At 41.0% G+C, this 18,903-nt stretch overlaps 1 protein-coding gene across 1 annotated transcript; it reads left to right on the plus strand.

Moving 5' to 3' along the window:
- The first annotated feature begins 272 nt into the window (after positions 1-272).
- LOC126727676 (ubiquitin-like-conjugating enzyme ATG10) lies at positions 273-3,517 on the plus strand. The gene is made up of 6 exons (XM_050433598.1): positions 273-605; positions 692-739; positions 823-906; positions 1,032-1,131; positions 1,668-1,765; positions 3,239-3,517. The coding sequence occupies exons 1-6, from the start codon at positions 471-473 to the stop codon at positions 3,434-3,436; spliced, it is 663 nt and encodes a 220-aa protein (XP_050289555.1). The 5' UTR covers positions 273-470; the 3' UTR covers positions 3,437-3,517.
- Positions 3,518-18,903: the final 15,386 nt, after the last annotated feature.

Below are 18,903 nucleotides of genomic sequence, written 5' to 3' on the forward strand. Positions count from 1 at the left end.
CCCTTTAATAGTTTTTATTGTTGAAAAGAAGGAAACGTGGGATGTTAATTGTGAGACAAAAACATTTGTTGGGTGAAGGTGAAATACAAGAAAGGCAATGTGGTTTATTAATTTATGGGCTATAGAGGGTGGGCAAAGCACAATTAGGAAGGGAGTAGAGAGCGAGAGATTGTTTAAAAATTGAGATAGGCAAAGGCCCATAGTAGAGCCCAGAGGTTGTTTAGAGTAGAAACCAGCCCAAATTTCTATGACTATGACTATGAGCCCCAACCCCCAAGTCCAACGCACCAAATTTCTTCCTCCAAATCCAAAATTCACAGCTTGGTGGGTGACCTCCGGACCGGAGATCGTCACCAAGTCCACCGCCAAAGTTTCATTCTGGTTGAGTGCTCTCTGTTTGTTGGGTTCTCTCTCTCTCTCTCTCTCTCTCTCTTCGATCCAATCTTTGATTTTGTGGATTGATTCTGTAAATGGGTACAAAAGAAGAAGCTCAAGGAACCCTCTCATCAACTGATTTTGGTGTTGCTGCTTCTGCTTTCATCCTCAATTGGAATACAATTTGCTCTTCTTTTCCTCCATGGACATGGGTCCTTTCTCATCATCAAGTTAGGGTTCTCTGTCTGTCTGTCTGTCTGTCCGTCTCTATTCACAATTCCTCTTTTAATCTTTCCTCTCTTTTTAATGTACACAGGTGGAAGGATACTTATCTTTGGAGAACGTACTTCTCAGCTCAACTCAGGTCTGCCCTTCCCCTTCACGTTATATAATATAATGTTGCTCTACCACTTTTAAATTGCATTAATTGATGCCAACCTTGTGTAGGAAGAACATGGTGAACTAAGTTGCCCTGGGCCTGGGAAACACTCTCACCTAGAGGAGCCCATTGATGTTGATGATGCCACCTTAGTATGTGCTATACCTAAGTAGATATACATATTACTCATCAAATTTTACACCCTTTTTTTTTGGTATACCTATTAATGATTCTTGTCTCATTTACAACATTGATCAACTTCTTGTTCTTATGCTAGGTCCACACCAATCCTTGTAAAGTACATTACTATGATCTCCATATAATTTATTGCAATTCATATAGAGTTCCAGTGCTATATTTTCGTGCCTACGACAGTGGTATGTTCATCTCTTTTTAACTAACATTATAAGATGAATGTGGATTTTATATGAATGATAGTACAATATGAAATAGGCACGCTTGTTTTTTCATAAATATTTTACAGAAACCAAATTTATTTTTGCCGTATTAAGCACATAAAAACTTGTTTGGCAGTACGGCATAACATGTGGTCTTGTTGTCTTATTTTGTTTGGCCCTTTTTAAGAAACATATGTTACAAATTCATTTAACTTGATAGATACTTTTATAAAATGAATGTCTACATGTTAGATTGGCCAGATCGGTAATTGAGATCACTAGTAAGCTCTAGCTAGAATGCCACCTCTTCTAATAAGACTAAGGTGGATGGTGAGGTTGTGGGTTTAAGACCCACGGACTGTGTGTAATACCATTAACTGATGTAGAAGTCAAGTTGTTGCATAATGGTCACACAAAATGCAAGCATTTTCAATGTGCATATTAATACTACTATTTATCTATTTGAAATATTTTATAAAAAAAAAAAAAGGTACTGATATTGTATAAGCATATAGATGGAGAACCTCTGGAGTTTGATGAAATTGAAAAGGACCTTCCTGCCTACTCTAAAAAAGCATTGTCAGATTCAAAATGGACGTTCATAACCCAGGAGGTACAATTTTATATTTTAATTTCCTCTCGTTTTTGTTTGGTTTTGTTCCCCAACCCCCCTACACCTTTTTTTGTTTTTTTTTTTTGTTTTGAGTTATTACATTCATAAGTGATTGTCGTATACGATTTGGATAAATGCATCAATGATGTTTCGCTTAGATGGCACCTTCTCCCTTTATAAAAACAGAGTGGAGGGTGAGATCATGGTTTGAGATCAGCCAGGTGATATTGTGACTTAAATCCAAAAGTAATTTGCTTAAAAGCATTGGACTACTATGCCAAGAGCCTTGTAGCTCAATTGGCACCTCTTGATGTTTCAAATGGAGACATCAAATGCTCAAATCCCCTCTCCCCCATTGTAATTATGAAAAAAAAAAAAAAAAAATCGAACTGCTATGCTGCTTATTTATGCTTTTTCAATCTAAAATTTAGGGGATGTTTGCTATGTAGTAATAGATCTTGTAATAGACTAATTATTCATGTGGAATAAATATTTGGTCAATTGAGTGCATTTTCATTACAAGGAATAGTAATACATTAGGAATAGCTATTCAATAAAAATCAATGATGATAACTTTAAAATATTCATTTTTCAAGATAATAGAGTGCCACAATAAGTGTAAAATAATTGTATAACTATGATTTTTGATAAATACAAATTTGGGATTTTATTCCAATTTTACAACTAAAAATATGTATAGTAATAGTTATTCCATTACAACATCTTCTATTTACTGTAGTACAAATTACCATTTCGAATGTAATGTCATTTAGTGTGCCAAATGTGCCCTTAAAATCATAAAACTATAATGTTATACAATCTCTACCCATGATTTTGGGTGCACCTGGACTGTACATGGGTTTTCTTTTCCCAAGAATAGAGAATAATCTAACCTATTTTATTACCGGAAAGTTATCACAACCTTTCTAGTGATTTCAAGGTGACATTGAACTCCAGGTTACTGTTACATAAATATGTTATAGACATTTATGTAACTCGGCTCTATACATCTGGTGGTTCTTCTTTGGCATAAACAAAGGTTCTCAAGACTCATGCTGCTATATTGAATTGACATATGAAAGTGATTCAAACTCTAGATAGTAGCTTGTAACATTAATTTTAGTGGACCTAATTGGATTTTACATGGTGGTTAGTGTTTGCAGCTAGAAAAAACAGGAAAGGCTATGGTGGTTGGTTGAGACTTATAACGTACATAATTCATGCATTACAAATAAATACTCATTGTTCATTCATTACAAACGGAAGTGTGTTCTAGTTGGTTTGCATCAGATATGTGGTAAATTTGCAACAGAAACAATGTTGGTTGTTTGTTTAAAACTTGAAACTGAATTCTATTAATTTAGCCATGTGAAAAGCGAGATATCTCAATGAAGTATCACTTGTCAATTTTACTTGCAAAAGCTGTGTTTGATGAATTAGACCTTTAGGCTTAAGTTGACTTGTCATGTTTAGGAGCATCCATACTTGAACAGGCCATGGTACAAATTACATCCGTGTGGGACCAGTGAATGGATGAAGCTGCTATTTCATGCAGATGATGCTCTGGCTAAAACTGGAGTGGCGATTGAATTATACTTGGTTGCCTGGCTCTCTGTTGTTGGGCATGTGGTTGGTCTTAGGATCCCCTTTGAAATGATGAAGCAGCTATAATCAGTTGTACAGTTAATAACCATTCATTAGATGATCTGTTTATAGCATGAAATGAAAGCAGGAGAATGCGCTTTTTCTTTTCGTTTTTCCCCCTCTTGTGTGTGTGTGTATATATATATATATATATGTGACACTGACTGCCCAAAGTATGATAACGTTTATGTTTAATTTAGCGAACGTTTTGCCTCCCAATAATTTTGTGGAATATTGTTGTGTGGAAACTGGAAAAAGATCACGGTTTAAAATACCGTCAATAATATTATCACAACAGCTTAGTATGGAAAAAATATTGATATCTTGAAATTTGTTTCAAAATACGTCTATTACATTTTGAACTCAAAATCAACAACCCATTGCAAAAGGGGTTTCAGGCATGAGTCCAGTCGAGTCCGAGCTCAACAAAATCAAATATTTTAAATAAAATTAAAAAAAAAAAAAAATTCATTTCTGTACTCAACGATTATTGAAAATCGTTGATTTTTTTAAGAATCACTTTGTGTTCGCCACCATATCGTGTTTTTTTTTTTTTTTTTTTTTTTTAAATATATATAGATATATATATATTATTTTAAATTTAGTTGTTATTTTTGTTTTAAAGAAGATTTTAAAAGAAAAATTATTGTATTAAAATTTTATTTATAATGGTTAAAGACAGTTTTTAGCTATTTGACGTATTCAAGTTCCTACTCACCTTGGTTAATTAGCTCTATACAAAGACAATAGAAGAATTATATAAGAAAATAATTAATTAATTTATTACAATAACATCATCATCAACCTATAAATTTTGAAATCAGCTATGAACAAGGTTATCAAGAATAAGATCCTACACGAGATTGGTGAGAGGGTTTGAGGATCGGTCAATGGGCATATTTTCAGCTAATAAGTACACTTTCGGTCAATAGGGTTATGACATTTCAATAGAGATTTTTTGATATATCAAATTTGAAGGGTTATGACCTTTCAATAGTCATTTTTTGGCATTGTTGAGGTTCAAAAAATCATAACACAAAGCCCAAAGAAATAGCTCCTTGGGCCAACTCCATGGAAAGCAAAAAATTGAAAAGGGGTTGAGCTAACAAAAGCAAAAGATGATAGGCCTAAAAGATTTTAAGCCCAAGATCCATTAAGGGGTAGGTAGTCCAGTAGAAAGAACTGGGCCGGGATGCCAGAGGCCACTAAGGGCTCGGGATCCCTGGGACGCGCAATACAGCCAAAGTGGGATTAAGACAGCTTGAAAGGGGAACCAAAAAGCACAAGAAACGAAGGACAAATATGTCCTTCTCAAACGCTCAGCGATGCAGTAAAAAAACCAGAGAGCTTGGAAAGCAACAACTCGTAAACAAAAGGCTGGTACTTCGGGGAACCTAAAAAGATGAACCATAAGGGGAAGTAACTGGGGAAAACCTTCGACTTGGCAGGGAAGGATTCAACTCACTTGGGAAAAATGACAAAAACGAAGGGTAGCCAAAAGCTAGGTTCGAAAAGGTAAAGGCTTGGAAAAATTGAAGGAAGAGAGATTGAAGGTTCACTTTCCAAAGAGCACCACAAAACGGAAAGTCAGCAAGTGGCTTTCAGGAAAACAGGACTAAAAGAGGAAAACTATGAGAAACGGAGAAAGAATCAGCTGTTACAGTGGCTGGCATAACAGGGGCTCTGGTATCCAGGGAACCAAAAAAGGGGAGACCAGTGATACCTCGAACCCTAAAATGACACTATAAAAAGGGGAAGGCAGCCAACATTAAAGCACAATTTTTTTGGCAGGAGTGAACCATAACAGAATCATTGAGAAAACTCTGTAAAAAGTTTAGAGAGAGTAGTAAAAGAAAGAGAAATACTCCCCGGTATCCCAATACAACCACTATAGAATATACTCGGATTCAAAGGGATTCAAATTTTTTAAGTCTTGGAGGCTTGAATAGCCATCCAAGTCTGTGATTTTTGAGTTCATTTGGACCTTGTAATATGTCTTAGTGAGCACATTATAATCCATAATTAAGAAAATAATCAAATATTTCATATTGACTTGAGGATCCCTAACAGTTATTGTGTGATTTTCCTTATTATATTGCTTTCCTTTTGCTGCGCTTCTTTGCTGTTCAATACATATATTTTTGCTTGCTAGTGTATACGTGTTGTAGGATCTTTGCTCTGTGCACCACTTGATTCGTAAACAGCCCATTTAGCTGTGGTGAACCAAGCTTAGTTCCTTCAAACTACAATAAGAGGGCCCCGGGTCCTTGCTTAAGCTTAGGCCTGGACACTGTCAAAAAGTGACCTTCACATTTTGGCGACTCCACTAGGGACTGGGTAAAAGCAGAGGGAAAAAGCAGTCCCTTCATAGAGCATGACTCCAAGGCCAAGGAACAACAAAGGTGCCAATGTGCCACCTGTGGCCTCTAAGCCTGTAGGAGAGAACGAAGTAGCCTCTAGACAGTGGAATGAGGTGCCTCTAGTAGAAGAGGAAGTGGTATTAGGCCAAAGGCACGCAAGACAAGAGTTAGACCTTGTGGCTCAGATGGCAGAAATGTTGAAGAATTTGCAGCAAGAAATTCACCTTCTCAAAGAGGGCAGGACACAAGAAATCAAGGACAATGTCCCCCTTGTGGTCAATCAGAACAGAGCCTAACCAGAGGGAGGGTCAGCAATAGGAGGGGGTGGCAACCCTTAGTACCTGACACTGGCAGATGTTAATACCCTTTTGGAGCAGGAAAGGGAAAAACTCTCAAGGATCCCCCATTCCCACCAGAACTCCTTGGCAAGCCATATCCTAAAGGATATGAACCCCCGAAGTTCCATCCTTTTGATGGGAGGAATGGGAGTGCTGTGGAACACGTGAGTAGATTTATTTATACTATGGGCCCCTACGTAGGAGACAGAGAATTGTGCCCAAGAGAGTTTGCTAAGTTCCTAGTGGACAGAGCATATACCTAGTACACCACGCTGAGCCCTGGGTCCATTAAGACATGGGATGAAATGATGGAGAGGTTTTGTACAAAGTATTACCCCGGTGAGGACAAGGTCACCTTCCAAAGCCCTTAGATGGTAAGACAAAGGCCTGGAGAGGATTTTGTCCAATTCATTAAGAGATTTGAAGATATTTCTCTAGACTGTTATGGAGACCATGAGGAGAAAGAGCTCGTGGAGACCTGCATATCCAACATGCTCTTTGATTACAGGCTTAGCCTCGAAAATTTATGCATCACTCAATTTGCTGACCTGCTATAGAGAACTAGAAGGATAGCACAGACAATGAGAACAAAGAGAGTGCCGGTACCCCAGGCCATGACAGCATCGATAGGAGAGAAAAGGAAGAGACATGAAGGGAAAGTGTTCGAAGAACCACCAGTGATTCCATGTACTACAGAGGAATTGAACCATGTCTTGGACAAGTGGATTGGAGATGGAATTGTTAGGCCATTCACCATGTCTAGGCCACCAACTGAGGAAGAAAGAAAGAATCATTTGTTCTGCAGGATTCACAACTAGATCAAGCACTCCACCAAGGATTGTTGGACCCTTCGTAGGCTCTTTCACAAGAAACTAAGGGAGGGAACCCTGGAGCTCACTCAAAAGGAACCCGAAGTGCAAAGAAATCCCCTACCCAACCACAAAAGGAAAGGGGTGGTGGCTGTGGTGATTCACGGGAACCCAGCAGAAGTAGAAGAATCTAAAGGATCCTTCCACCTAAGCACAGTCAGGACTTTTTAGAAGAACCCTAAGTTCAGGTCGCTATTCAACCAGTTGGGATTTGGGCTAGATGCAAGAAGGGTGGCCACAGAGTCCCTCATGAGTATAGCAGCAAATTCAGGAATGGAGTGTTTTACGGCAGAATCCCATGCTAGTCGAGCTTACTTAGAAACAACCAATGCAATAACCTTTACTAACGAAGACATGGAGGTCGAGCATCCAAACCATCGTAGACCTTTTTATCTATTGGCCACTATAAATGGTGTCCAAGTTAGAAGAGCACTAGTAGACATAGGGGCATCACTCAACCTTATAGCCTTGAGTACCCTAGAAGCCGTGGGCTTGACAGGTAGGAGGATCCTAGGAGCTCCCATGGAGATAACAGGATTTGGAGGATCAGCAGAATCAACAAAGGGATATGTGCAGCTGGCCTTAAGAATAGGGCCAATAATAGCCCTAACTAGATTTCATGTGATTAATTCGGAGGTTTCCTACCATGTACTGTTGGGATGCCCATGGCTCCACAAGCACCGCCTTGTCCCATCCACATACCATCAATGTGTTAAAGGGAGATTAAATGGGAGGCCTATAAGGATCCCTGCCAACCATAATCCTTTCAGCCAAGGAGAGGTAAACTTTGTGGAAATAATGTTCTACGATGAGTTAGAAACAGATGATGAGAGCCCCACGCCGGGGACCCTAGGAGCACCTATCTTAGAAGAAGAAGAATGAGAAGGAAGGGGTACTTATGACCTTAGAAACTACTTGGAGAGAAAAAGGCAAAAGAGGGAGCCCAGCACCTCAGGATCTTGGGAATGTGTAGTAGTACAAGAACCTGGAGGAAGGTTAATTTATCGATTATGAAGGTGTGCGGGGCCTAAATGCGTCATGCAGTAGGGTCTCGGACCACTAGAATGTATGGTGGCTCAAGAAGAAGTCCTAGGGGAACCAGTTAAAGAGGCACAAATTCAGACTAAGGAAGAATTAAAGGAAATAAACTTGGGAGCTGAACTGGGATCCTAGAAGCCTGTTTTCATTAGTAGTCAATTGACAGCACAAGAAAAGGAGCAATTCGTGGCCTTACTTAAGAAATACATAGATGTGTTTGCATGGACCTATGATGAGATGCCTGGTCTAGAACTAGGGTTAGTAATCCATTCTCTCAACGTAGACCCAGGGGTCAGGCCAGTAATCCAACCGGCCAAGGTCTTTCACACTGATGTGGAAGCTCAGATAACTCAAGAAGTCAAAAAGCTGCTAGCAGCTGGCTTTATCAAGCCCATCCAACACCCCAAATGGCTTTCCAACATAGTACTTGTGAAGAAAAAGAATGGCCAAATTCGTTGCTGTGTGGACTTTCGCATCTAAACAAGGTATGTCCAAAAGATGAGTTCCTTCTGCCTAATATAGACCTCCTTGTGGATTCAGCCACGAGAAGCTCTATGTTTTCATTTATGGATGGATATAATGGGTACAACCAAATCCGCATGGCTGCCAAAGATGTAGAAAAGACAGCATTCAGGACCCGAATTGGAAATTTTTATTACACTATGAGTCTATGATGCCCTTTGGCCTAAAAAATGTAGTGACCACGTACTAGCGAACTATGACAGCTATCTTCCATGGCATGATGCATAAAGAGATGGAAGACTATGTGGATGATATCGTGGTGAAATCAAAAACTAGAGCAAGGCATTTCTAGACGCTTGAACAAGTTTTTGAAAGGTGCAGGAAGTACAAACTGCACATGAACCCCATGAAGTGTGCTTTCGGGGTGTCTGTTGGAAAATTTCTTGGGTTCCTAGTACATCATAGAGACATAAGTGTAGATCCAGCAAAAACCATAGCCATTGCAACGATGAGGAGGCCTACAACAGTAAGGGAGCTCAAGAGTTTCCTAGGGAGAGTTTCCTACATTAAGAGGTTTGTGCCAAGATTGGCTTCAGTCATAAGTAGTTTATCCAAATTGTTGAAAAAGGGGGTTGAGTTCACCTCGAAAACCAAGCAGCAGGAAGCCTTCCAAAGAATCCAGCAGATCATGAATCACCTTCCCACACTCCAAGCACTAGTATGTGGGCGACCCTTGTTGCTATATTTGGCATCAAGCTCCTAGGCAATAGGAGCCCTGCTAGCACAGGAGGATAATGATGGGAATGAGCAACCCATTTACTACGTGAGCAGGACACTCAAGGATGCTGAGACCAGGTACCCCAGGATAGAAAGAGCTTGCTTAGTAGTCATCTACACATTTCAAAGGCTGAAGCGATATTTCTCATCTCACCAAATTCTTTTGGTGACTAAGTCACACCCTATAAAAGCACTCCTACATCAGCCTCTCTTGACAGGAACGGTAGCACAATGGTTGATCCTTCTCTCTCAATACGACATAAGCTTTAAGACCCCCAAGGCTGTCAAAAGTCAAGCCATAGCAGATCTGTTAGCCCAGTTCCCAAGAGAGGAAGAGTGCTCATTAAGTGAAGAGATCCTAGGGGAAGTGGCAGTAACAGAAATCCCAAGAAAGAAGTGGACAATGAGATTTGATGGGTCAGCAACAACAACTTCAAACGGACTGGGAGTTGTACTTAGCTACAAAGATGGGGAAACAATACCCCTATCTTTTAAGATTGGAATTTCTTGTTCAAATAATGCAGTTGAATACGAGGCATACTTGACTGGACTATCCATAGCACTCAGCATAGGAGTAAAACATATGAGAGTTTTAGGGGACTCCAATCTTGTGATTTCCCAGGTGAAAGGTGACTTTGCACTGAGAAAGCAGAGTTTGGCAGCCTACAGGACTTGGGCGTAAAGGCTGGAGTGGGTATTCCAGACCTTTAGCGTGGAGTACACCTAGAGGAGTGAAAACAGGTTTGCTGACGCGCTTGCCATCCTGGGATCCCAAGTATCGTTCAAAGGAAGAGAAACTCTGGCAAGAATAGGGAAGCAGGAGCATTCCATCATAAGGATCCTTAAAAGGATGTTCCCTGGAGGGCCCAAGCAGCAGGATTGGAAGAGTGAAGTCAAAGAAAAAATGAGAGAGATAGGATTTGGAGGAAGTATCAAGGAGTTGAGGGACTACACTCTGATAGAAGGGGAACTATACAGGAGGCTGCCTGGAGGGACCCTATCCAGGTGTATCAATGAGAAGGAAGGAAAACTGAGATTAGAAGAACTACATAGCCAAGCCTGCGAGATTGCAAAAAAGATCAGTCTATACAGAAGGATGCAACGCATGGGATACTACTGGTCAAGTATGAACAAAAAGGCAGGAACTATATAGGAGAAGTGTCAAAAATGTCAACTTTCAATGAGTAAGGAAGAAAGCTACGTTGTATTTGTTACAGAAGATTGGAGAACTCCATTCGTGGAGCACTTGGCTCAAGAGATCCTACCAACTGACAGGACATTAGCCCACCAGCTCAAGAAACTTGTGGTCAGGTACTTCTTACAGAATGGGATCCTATTCAAAAGGGGGTGTAGCGGGGATCCCCTGAGATGCCTGGGGCTAAGGGAAGCCAGAGAAGTAGTCAGGGAAGTCCATTCTAGTGATTGTGGAAGTCACCCAGGAAAAAGAAGACTCTACAAGCAATTGCTACTATTAGGATACTATTGGCCAACAATGAAAAATGACTCCAAGGAACTAGTCAAAACTTGCCATACCTGTTAAGTACTTGGAGATGCAATTCATACTCACCCAAATGTGTTGCAAGATATGACAACACCATGGCCTTTCCACACTTAGGGGCTTGATCTTATAGGGCCTATAGACCTTCCTTCCAATGGTTACATATGGATCCTAGCGGCCACCGAGTACTTTACAAAATGGGTAGAAGCTATCCATTTGAAAAGGGCCACTAGAACAGCCGTGGTAAATTTCATTCGAGAGCACATCATCACAAGGTTCGGGATCCCCAAAAGACTAATCAGTGACAATGGGACCCCGTTCATAAACAAAGACATGAAGAACCTAACTGAAGCATATTACATTAAGTATGGAAGGTCTACACCATACTACCCGCAAGGAAATGGCTAGGCTGAAGCCATTAATAGGGTGATGTTGAAGATCCTTAAGAAGATGAAACATGATTATGGGGGAAAATGGAGTGACCACTTGACAGATGTACTCTGGGCATGCAAGAGCTTTGTGAAAATAGCCACAGGATTCTCACCGTTCTCCCTAGTTTATAGGATAGAAGCCATTAGTCCTGTGGAATTAGTAGTCCCCACGCTAAGAGTAGTGCTTGGGGAGAACCAGGAGGACACCGAGGAAGCAAACAATGAAAGGAGGTTGGCAGATTTGGAAGGGCTAGAGGAAGAAAGAGAACTGGCCAAAAGGAGAAGCCAGAGATACCAACAAAGGATGGCTAAGGTATATGCATAGGCAGTACACCCAAGGGCTTTCACTGAAGGATAACTGGTGTTAAGGATAGCAGAACACGTAATAAGAAACCTCTTAGGACCCTCCAAATTTGCCTCAAAGTGGGAAGGACCCTACATCATCAGGGAAGCCCACAATAGTGGGTATTACTACCTCTCAAAGGAAGATGGGACAGTCCTGGAAGATCCCATAAATGGAAAGTGGTTGAAACAGTATTATGCATAGAAATGGGAGAGATCTCAGTACCTCGGGACTCTTTTTGCCGACTCCCTAACCTGCTAAGTGTTTCATCATTCTTTACTTTTAATTTTGCTTAAGTAATTTTGTTCAAGAACCCATGGTAGGACATTCTGTGATCCCTACTATCTTTGATAACTTTTCCGTGTTCCTCAAAAAGTAATTGTGCTTTGATTCAATGAAATCTCTTTTATTCCCTTTAAGTTATTATTAAATTAAAATATTGCAAAGCCCAAATATGGGCAGACTTAAGGGGGGTACCCAGGCCAAGGCAAAGGAAAGAAAACTTTGACACATGACCCAGGTCCCATCCCACAATTAGCTCAAAATACATGGCCTAGGATCACGGGAAAAAATAAGTGCCTGGGATACCTAGCCTAGTATTTAACGAAAGAAGGCCTGCTTGGTTCATGATCTGGGACAAAAAAAAGAAAAAAAGGGCACCCAATGTACCTAGTTCAATACTTGCGCAACAAAACAACCGCCAGGGTACTTGATCTAGGACCTACAGTAAGACTTGTAGAGACCATGGCCCTGAACTCAGTGCAAAAAGAAAGAGAAAAGACAGTATACAAAGAAAAGAACAGATCCACATGTTAGAAACAGTCTTTAAAAAAAAAAAAAAAAAAGAGGTGGAAAGACAACACAAATACAGATCCATATCACAAAGAATGAGTAAGAAAAGCTAGGAATATTGTTCAACAAAAATAATAAAGCTCATACAACCCAAATTGTTTGAAAAATACAACTCAACTATCTAAAAAAAAAGAGAAGGGAAAAGCTAAGGAACAAGGCCGGTCAGTAAAGAACTATCGGGAGGAATGGCAGGAAGCCCTGAGGCTATTGAACTCCAAAAGATCAAAGCGAGTCAGAAAGGCAGGGAGCCCTGAGTCAGGATTTGAAATAGCCACTTCTGGAGCCTCCCCCATTGTTGCATCTCCACTTGTAGCGATTGGGGAACTGTCAACCTTCTGGATAGTTTGAGGAGTTCCTACCTGAGATTCAACAATTTGAGCAAATCCTATAGCCACCTCAGAAACCACAAACTCAGGATCTCTAACACCCGTGTCAACATCTGTAAAAGCAAACATAGTTCAAAAAAGGGGGAGGAGCCAAGAAAAGGTAAAGTAAGAAAAGAAAAAAAAAAAAAAAAAAGACCTGTATCGACTTCCTGTGGTAGGGCTTCCTCCTCTTGCTTCTTGGTGGACTCTGTGAGAGAACACGTAGGACGTTGAAGAAAGGGTGAGGAAACCTTAGCAAAATGGCTAAAGGAAGGAAAGGATACTGGGGGCTTCGCCATAGGAAGAAAAGGCGAGGGAAAAGCACAGAAAGGGGAAGGAGGAGGAAGCACAGTAAAAGGAGTACAACACGCACCTTCAGAACCCTCTGATTCCAAAGAAGAAGAGGCCTCAGGGGCAGATCGAGTACTGGTTTGACCTAAAAGAGAAAGAGAAAAGGGGAAATCTCAAAAACAAAAAAGGGGATAAAGACAAGACTAAGCATTTTATAAGAGAAGAATGGGGGCTCACCTGCTTGTATAGATGGAGATGCGCCCCCAAGGGCTCTTTGTTTAACGTAGGATTAGGTGACACAGTCTTGATGGGACTGAAAGTCTGCCCAAGCTGGGGATCTTGGGAAACAGGGGGCTGAGAAGCTTTAGGATCCTGAGTAGCTAGGGGAATAGTAGATGAAGGGGACTGGATACCCTGCATTGGCTGCCCAACTTCCTTATTTATACCACCACCAGGGGCCTCCTCTTCCATGCCAGGGAAATCGGCAGAAGAAGCAGTAACCACTTCTTCCTCCGAAGTCCTGCCGGTTGTGGGAGAATGTACCTCCACCTGCAAAAAAAAAAAATAATAATAATAATGAATACATAAGTACACAGCACCAAGAAAGGGTAAGAACGAATAGGGAGAGGCACGAAGAAGGCCATACCACATCATCACCAGACGATTGACTCCTCCCCTTCTTGGGGTTTGACTTACGCTTGGACTACAAAGAAGAAATAGTCACTCATCAGTTAAAAGAGAAAAAGAAAAACACTGCAACAATAGTGATAAACTACTACAAAATAAAAGAGAGAAGAAGGAAAGAGGCCTTGCCCTTCTCTCTCTCTCTACAGAGTCTCCAATGATCTTTCGTTTACTACGGGTACACCTAGAGGGTCCTAGGGGAGACTGGGGTACAAGATCAAAGGATCCCAAAGAACCTTGGGCTGAAGAACTCATAGGAACCTGAGAGAGAGAGGACTCTACCTTAGTCTTAACTCGAGTCTTTGGATGCCCTATTTCCTTTCCCACTGTAGGAGAGCTCACTCCCTCGGGTTCCTCAAAAATTACTAATTGCTTCTGAGATTTTGCAGTCTTTCTCTTCTTGGCCTCAAGGCCGACCTCGGTACCCTCAACATCCTCTTCAGGCTCATATTGCTTAACCTTTTCCTACTTAATCCTCTTCTCTTTACCTTTGCCAACAGGAGTGGCAGCACTAATAGCCTCTACTGCCCCTCTTTTAATGGGAACACCAGAAGAAGTGCCAATAATGAGGTCACATCCTAACCAAGTTTCTGGAAAATCCTGGGCATAACACACCCAACCACCCTTAGAGGCATGCCACTCCGCGAACCCTGTCTTGTTGCTTATGGCAGCAGATACGATACCAACAGTGGGAAGGGATAGGCACTTGTTAGCACTAGAAGCAGAAAGAATATCAGGATTGAGAATTCTCTCAATTTTACCAAAGCCAACATAATCAACAAAAGATTTCTATACTTGTCTCCAATAGCTAGCAAAACCATTAGAAGCAAAGACTCCCCTCTAGGAATTGGGAACTACAAACTGAGGATTTCTTCATAACCAATAGGAGAAGGCCTGAAGCCTAAGGAATGGGTCTAGCGAAGGGAGAGAAGGCACTACATCCTTGAATACTGGAGGGATATCTTGATCAAAACTGAATTGCCGGAGTACCCGGTGTGCTGAGTAGTGTGTGTATTTGGGGCCACTTGAAGAGGGCACCGGAAGCTGGGAAGGACTAACACAAGCTAAGTAGGCTAAACTGCCTTTATCACCATGGTGTAGATCGAATGTACTCCCTGAAGAAGTGAGGAAAGAAGCTAACACAGATTCACAAGCAAACCTGGGGCTGAACTCCTAGGGAGAACGCCATCTTAAGTGCCTTACCTGGTTAAAAAGCTCAACCAGATTGAGACTACCACCTTTCAGACTGGCCCAACGAAAAATAATTGGATGACTATTAGTCAAACTACCACACAGATCTTTAATTACATCAAGGGATCCCTGGAACTTATCTTTCACATACTTCAAATTTCTACACTTTGCTAAAGTAACCAAAGAACAGTCCCACATGAATACCTGAAGAATGGCACAATGGAGGGATGAAGTGATCGTGAAGTAAGAATCGCCTTCAACTTCGTCTCTATGAAGCTGATCCAATTGAGAATAAACGTGACCCAAGAACATGGGGGCTAGAGGATACTGAGAACCCCGGGCCAACCTAATTGCCAAGGGGAAGAAAATGGACTTAACCCCGTACCCAGGGAATTCACTGAACAAGAATTTTCTAAGCCAGAGCTCCAAGAACCCGGCCTACCTGACTTCCTTGTCTTTCTCTCGTGAAAGATTCATAACCCATCTACCCATCCTGGCTAGTTTCCTACCAGGAGAAGCGGTACGCCCACCAAAATGGCTAAATAATTTATCCTCCACCTTGAGATCCTCATCGGAAAGACTGATATCAAAGGGGTTCTCATCTACAAACACCGGGAGGAGGAAGTTGTTCACCACATCCTCTAAGGTGATCGTAAGCTCTCCAACAGAAAAGAAGAAAGTATGAAGAGAAGGGCACCAACAGCGTACCAAATGCTTGAGGCCCTTAGCATCCTGGAAACCTTCAAGGTTCCTGGAAATCGCCACTACTTTCAAGATCCTGACGCGCTCCAGACGACTCACAAACTTCTCATCAGAAAGTTCCCTATCCACCCAAATGGGCCAACCTTGAATCCTCCCAGGAGTGAAATCAAAGAAGATAGGGATAGCCTCTTAAGATCCCCGCCTGATCTGGAGATCTAGAATCTCTCTTGGGTCTGGGACCTAAGCAGAACTGGCAAAACCTGCCTGGCCGAAGAATACCCAGGCATGAGGAGATGGAGGGGCCTCATCGTGAGACACCTGAGGAAAGAATAGACTGGGGGTGTACCAGGGGTCCCACAAAGGGTAGGCAGGGCACTCTACGACCCCATGTGACTCGCCCTACGTGGAACCAAAAGAACCCTCACCCTTAGAGGAGCTGGAAGTACGCTCCCTCCTTTTGCATGAGGAAGAGGAAGCCATCAAGGTGGTAAGTGATGGGAAATAGACAAATCAAGGGAGCAAGGAGCACAGAGAAGGAGCAAAGAAAGCAGATTGACTGTAAGGAAGAAGATAAGCTTAGAATTAAAGGCTCAAGGAAGTAAAAAGAGAATATGAATTGACCGCGATAATAGTGCAAAGAGCAGTTGGAGAAGACGATGTATGGAAAGGCGCGCTAGTTGCCAAAATTTTAAGAAAGTTACTAGCCGCTATTAATGAGAGTTACAAGGAATGTGAGAAGTGGGTGGGGAAAGTTTCACTCCAAAATTAACTGCCACGTCCCGTGCAAAAAGGGGGAAGTTACAAAAGAAAGAAGCGCAACGGGCAAAGGAGACAGGGATACCCAATGACAATGGGAAGTCAGGATCCTAAAGGAAGGAAAGAGGGGGATCCCGAGAAAATTTAAAATAATGAAAGAAGTCCTACAGGAACTAAAAATTACTCGCGCATGGGCTGTAGGCAACCCACAAGCTCGGGGGGCTAAATGTTGAGGTTCAAAAAATCATAAGACAAAGTCCAAAGAAATAGCACCTTGGGCCAATTCCATGGAAAGAAAAAAATTGAAAAGGGGTTGAGCTCACAAAAGTAAAGGATGATAGGCCTAAAAGATTTGAAGCCTAAGATCCATGAAGGGGTAGGTTTCAGAGCCCATGAAACAAAGGGAAGAAAGAAAAAAAGGCCCAGCCTGCCAAGATCAGAGGACCAAAAATAGTCCAGTAGAAAGAATCGGGCCAGGATCCTAGAGATCGCCAAGGGCCCAGGATCCTTGGGACACACAACACAACCAAAGTGGGATTGAGACAGCTCGAAAGGGGAACCAAAAAGCACAAGAAACGAAGGATATATCTGCCCTTCTCAAACGCTCAGCGATGTAGTAAAAAAACCAAAGAGCTTGGAAAGCAACAACTCGTAAACAAAAGGCTGGTACTTCAGGTAACCCAGAAAGATGAACCATAAGGGGAAGTAGCTGGGGAAAACCTTCAACTTGGTAGGGAAGGATTCGACTCACTTGCGAAAAATGACAAAAAGGAAGGGCAGCCAAAAGCTATGTTCGAAAAGGTAAAGGCTTGGAAAAATTGAAGGAAGAGAGATTAAAGGTTCGCTCTCTAAAGAGCACCCCGAAATGGAAAGTCAGCAAGTGGCTTTCAGGAAAACAGGTCTAAAAGAGGAAAACTATGAGAAACGAAGAAAGAATCAACTGTTAGAATGGCTGGCATAACAAGGGCTTTGGTACTCAGAGAGCCAAAAAAGGGGAGACTATTGGTACCTCGAACCCTAAAATGACACTATAAAAAGGGGAAGGTAGCCAACATTAAAGCACAATTTTTTCAGCAGGAGTAAACCATAACAGAATCATTGAGAAAACTCTATAAAATGTTTAGAGAGAGTAGTAAAAGAAAGAGAAATACTCCCCGGTATCCTAATACAATCACTATAGAGCATACGCGGATTCAAAGGGATTCAAACTTTGCAAGTCTTGGAGGCTTGAATAACCATCCAAGTCTGTGATTTTTGAGTTCATTTGGACCTTGTAACATGTCTTAGTGGGCACATTGTAATCCATAATTAAGAAAATAATCAAATATTTCATATTGACTTAAGGATCCCTAACAGTTATTGCTGCGCTTCTCTGTTGTTCAATACATATATTTTTACTTGCTAGTGTATACGTGTTGTAGGATCTTTGCTCTGTGCACCACTTGGTTCGTAAATAGCCTATTTAGCTGCGGTGAACCAAGCCCAGTTCCTTCAAACTACAACAAGAGGGCCCAAGGTCCTTGCTTAAGCTTGGGCCTGGACACTGTCAAAAAGTGACCCTCACAGGCATATACATATATATTTATATGTATGTTCTCTTGCTTTGACCAACTGTTTATAACTCACCCCAACTAGTTTCTAGGTAACACTTTTTATTAGATTAAGGAACAAGACAACATGTGGTTGTGTTGTGTTGGTTTTGTTGGAAGTCATTTAAAAAAAAACCCAAGTGTTATGTTTGTTGCTATATGTTCATATCTAATTTAATTAATTTTGTTTTTCTAATAAACGTGGATGTGAATAGGTCCTTATTGAAATGGTGAAGTTGGCATATAATTATAATGCTAAAAAGTCCTTCTTATGAAAGGCATAAACTTATAATACTAAAAGTCATTCTCATGGAAGACAATATCACTTATATTTGATTAAAAACTAAAAGAGCATTATATGGGGAAAATCATTTAAGTGTATGATAAAGGGGATAAACTTAACCAACCTATGCACACGACTGGACATATTCTCTCTTTCTCTAGTTGCATCCATTTTCCCCCTTAAATCATGAAGTCACCATGAAAGGACTCACAATATCATACTGCACCACTGAACTCATATTATCGTGCTGCTAGAATGTTATTAGTCCATTAGTATTTTACGGACGAAGCCACAAACTATGAAGAAAAGTTATTATATTTTTATCTCCAAAATTGTACTTTAAGCATATCTTAATTTATTATCATTGTATTGCCAGACTCATGTTATTATGCTGCTGGAATGTTATCAGCTTATTGATGCTAAATGGTTGGAGCCACTAGCCTTATAAAGTGATGCTGTAGTTGGAATGACAAGTCATATCAAGATAAGTCATTATGTCTCAATCTAAAAACTTACATTATTGAGTACATATTGTTTCATTATCAATACATCGCTAAATGCATGGTATTCTAATATTATCTTACTATTTAATAAACATGGATTCACTAATGTTTCATTAATGAACATGTATAATGATAAATTAAATCCATCTCACTACTGGACAT

Source organism: Quercus robur, chromosome 5 (assembly GCF_932294415.1).
Source record: "Quercus robur chromosome 5, dhQueRobu3.1, whole genome shotgun sequence".
In the NCBI taxonomy this organism is placed as follows: domain Eukaryota; kingdom Viridiplantae; phylum Streptophyta; class Magnoliopsida; order Fagales; family Fagaceae; genus Quercus; species Quercus robur.

Coding starts and splice junctions, on each gene's coding strand:
- LOC126727676 (XM_050433598.1), top strand. CDS start 471: ATGGGTACAAAAGAAGAAGCTCAAGGAACCCTCTCATCAACTGATTTT. Junction 740..822: donor TACTTCTCAGCTCAACTCAG/GTCTGCCCTTCC, acceptor AACCTTGTGTAG/GAAGAACATGGTGAACTAAG. Junction 1,766..3,238: donor GGACGTTCATAACCCAGGAG/GTACAATTTTAT, acceptor TGTCATGTTTAG/GAGCATCCATACTTGAACAG.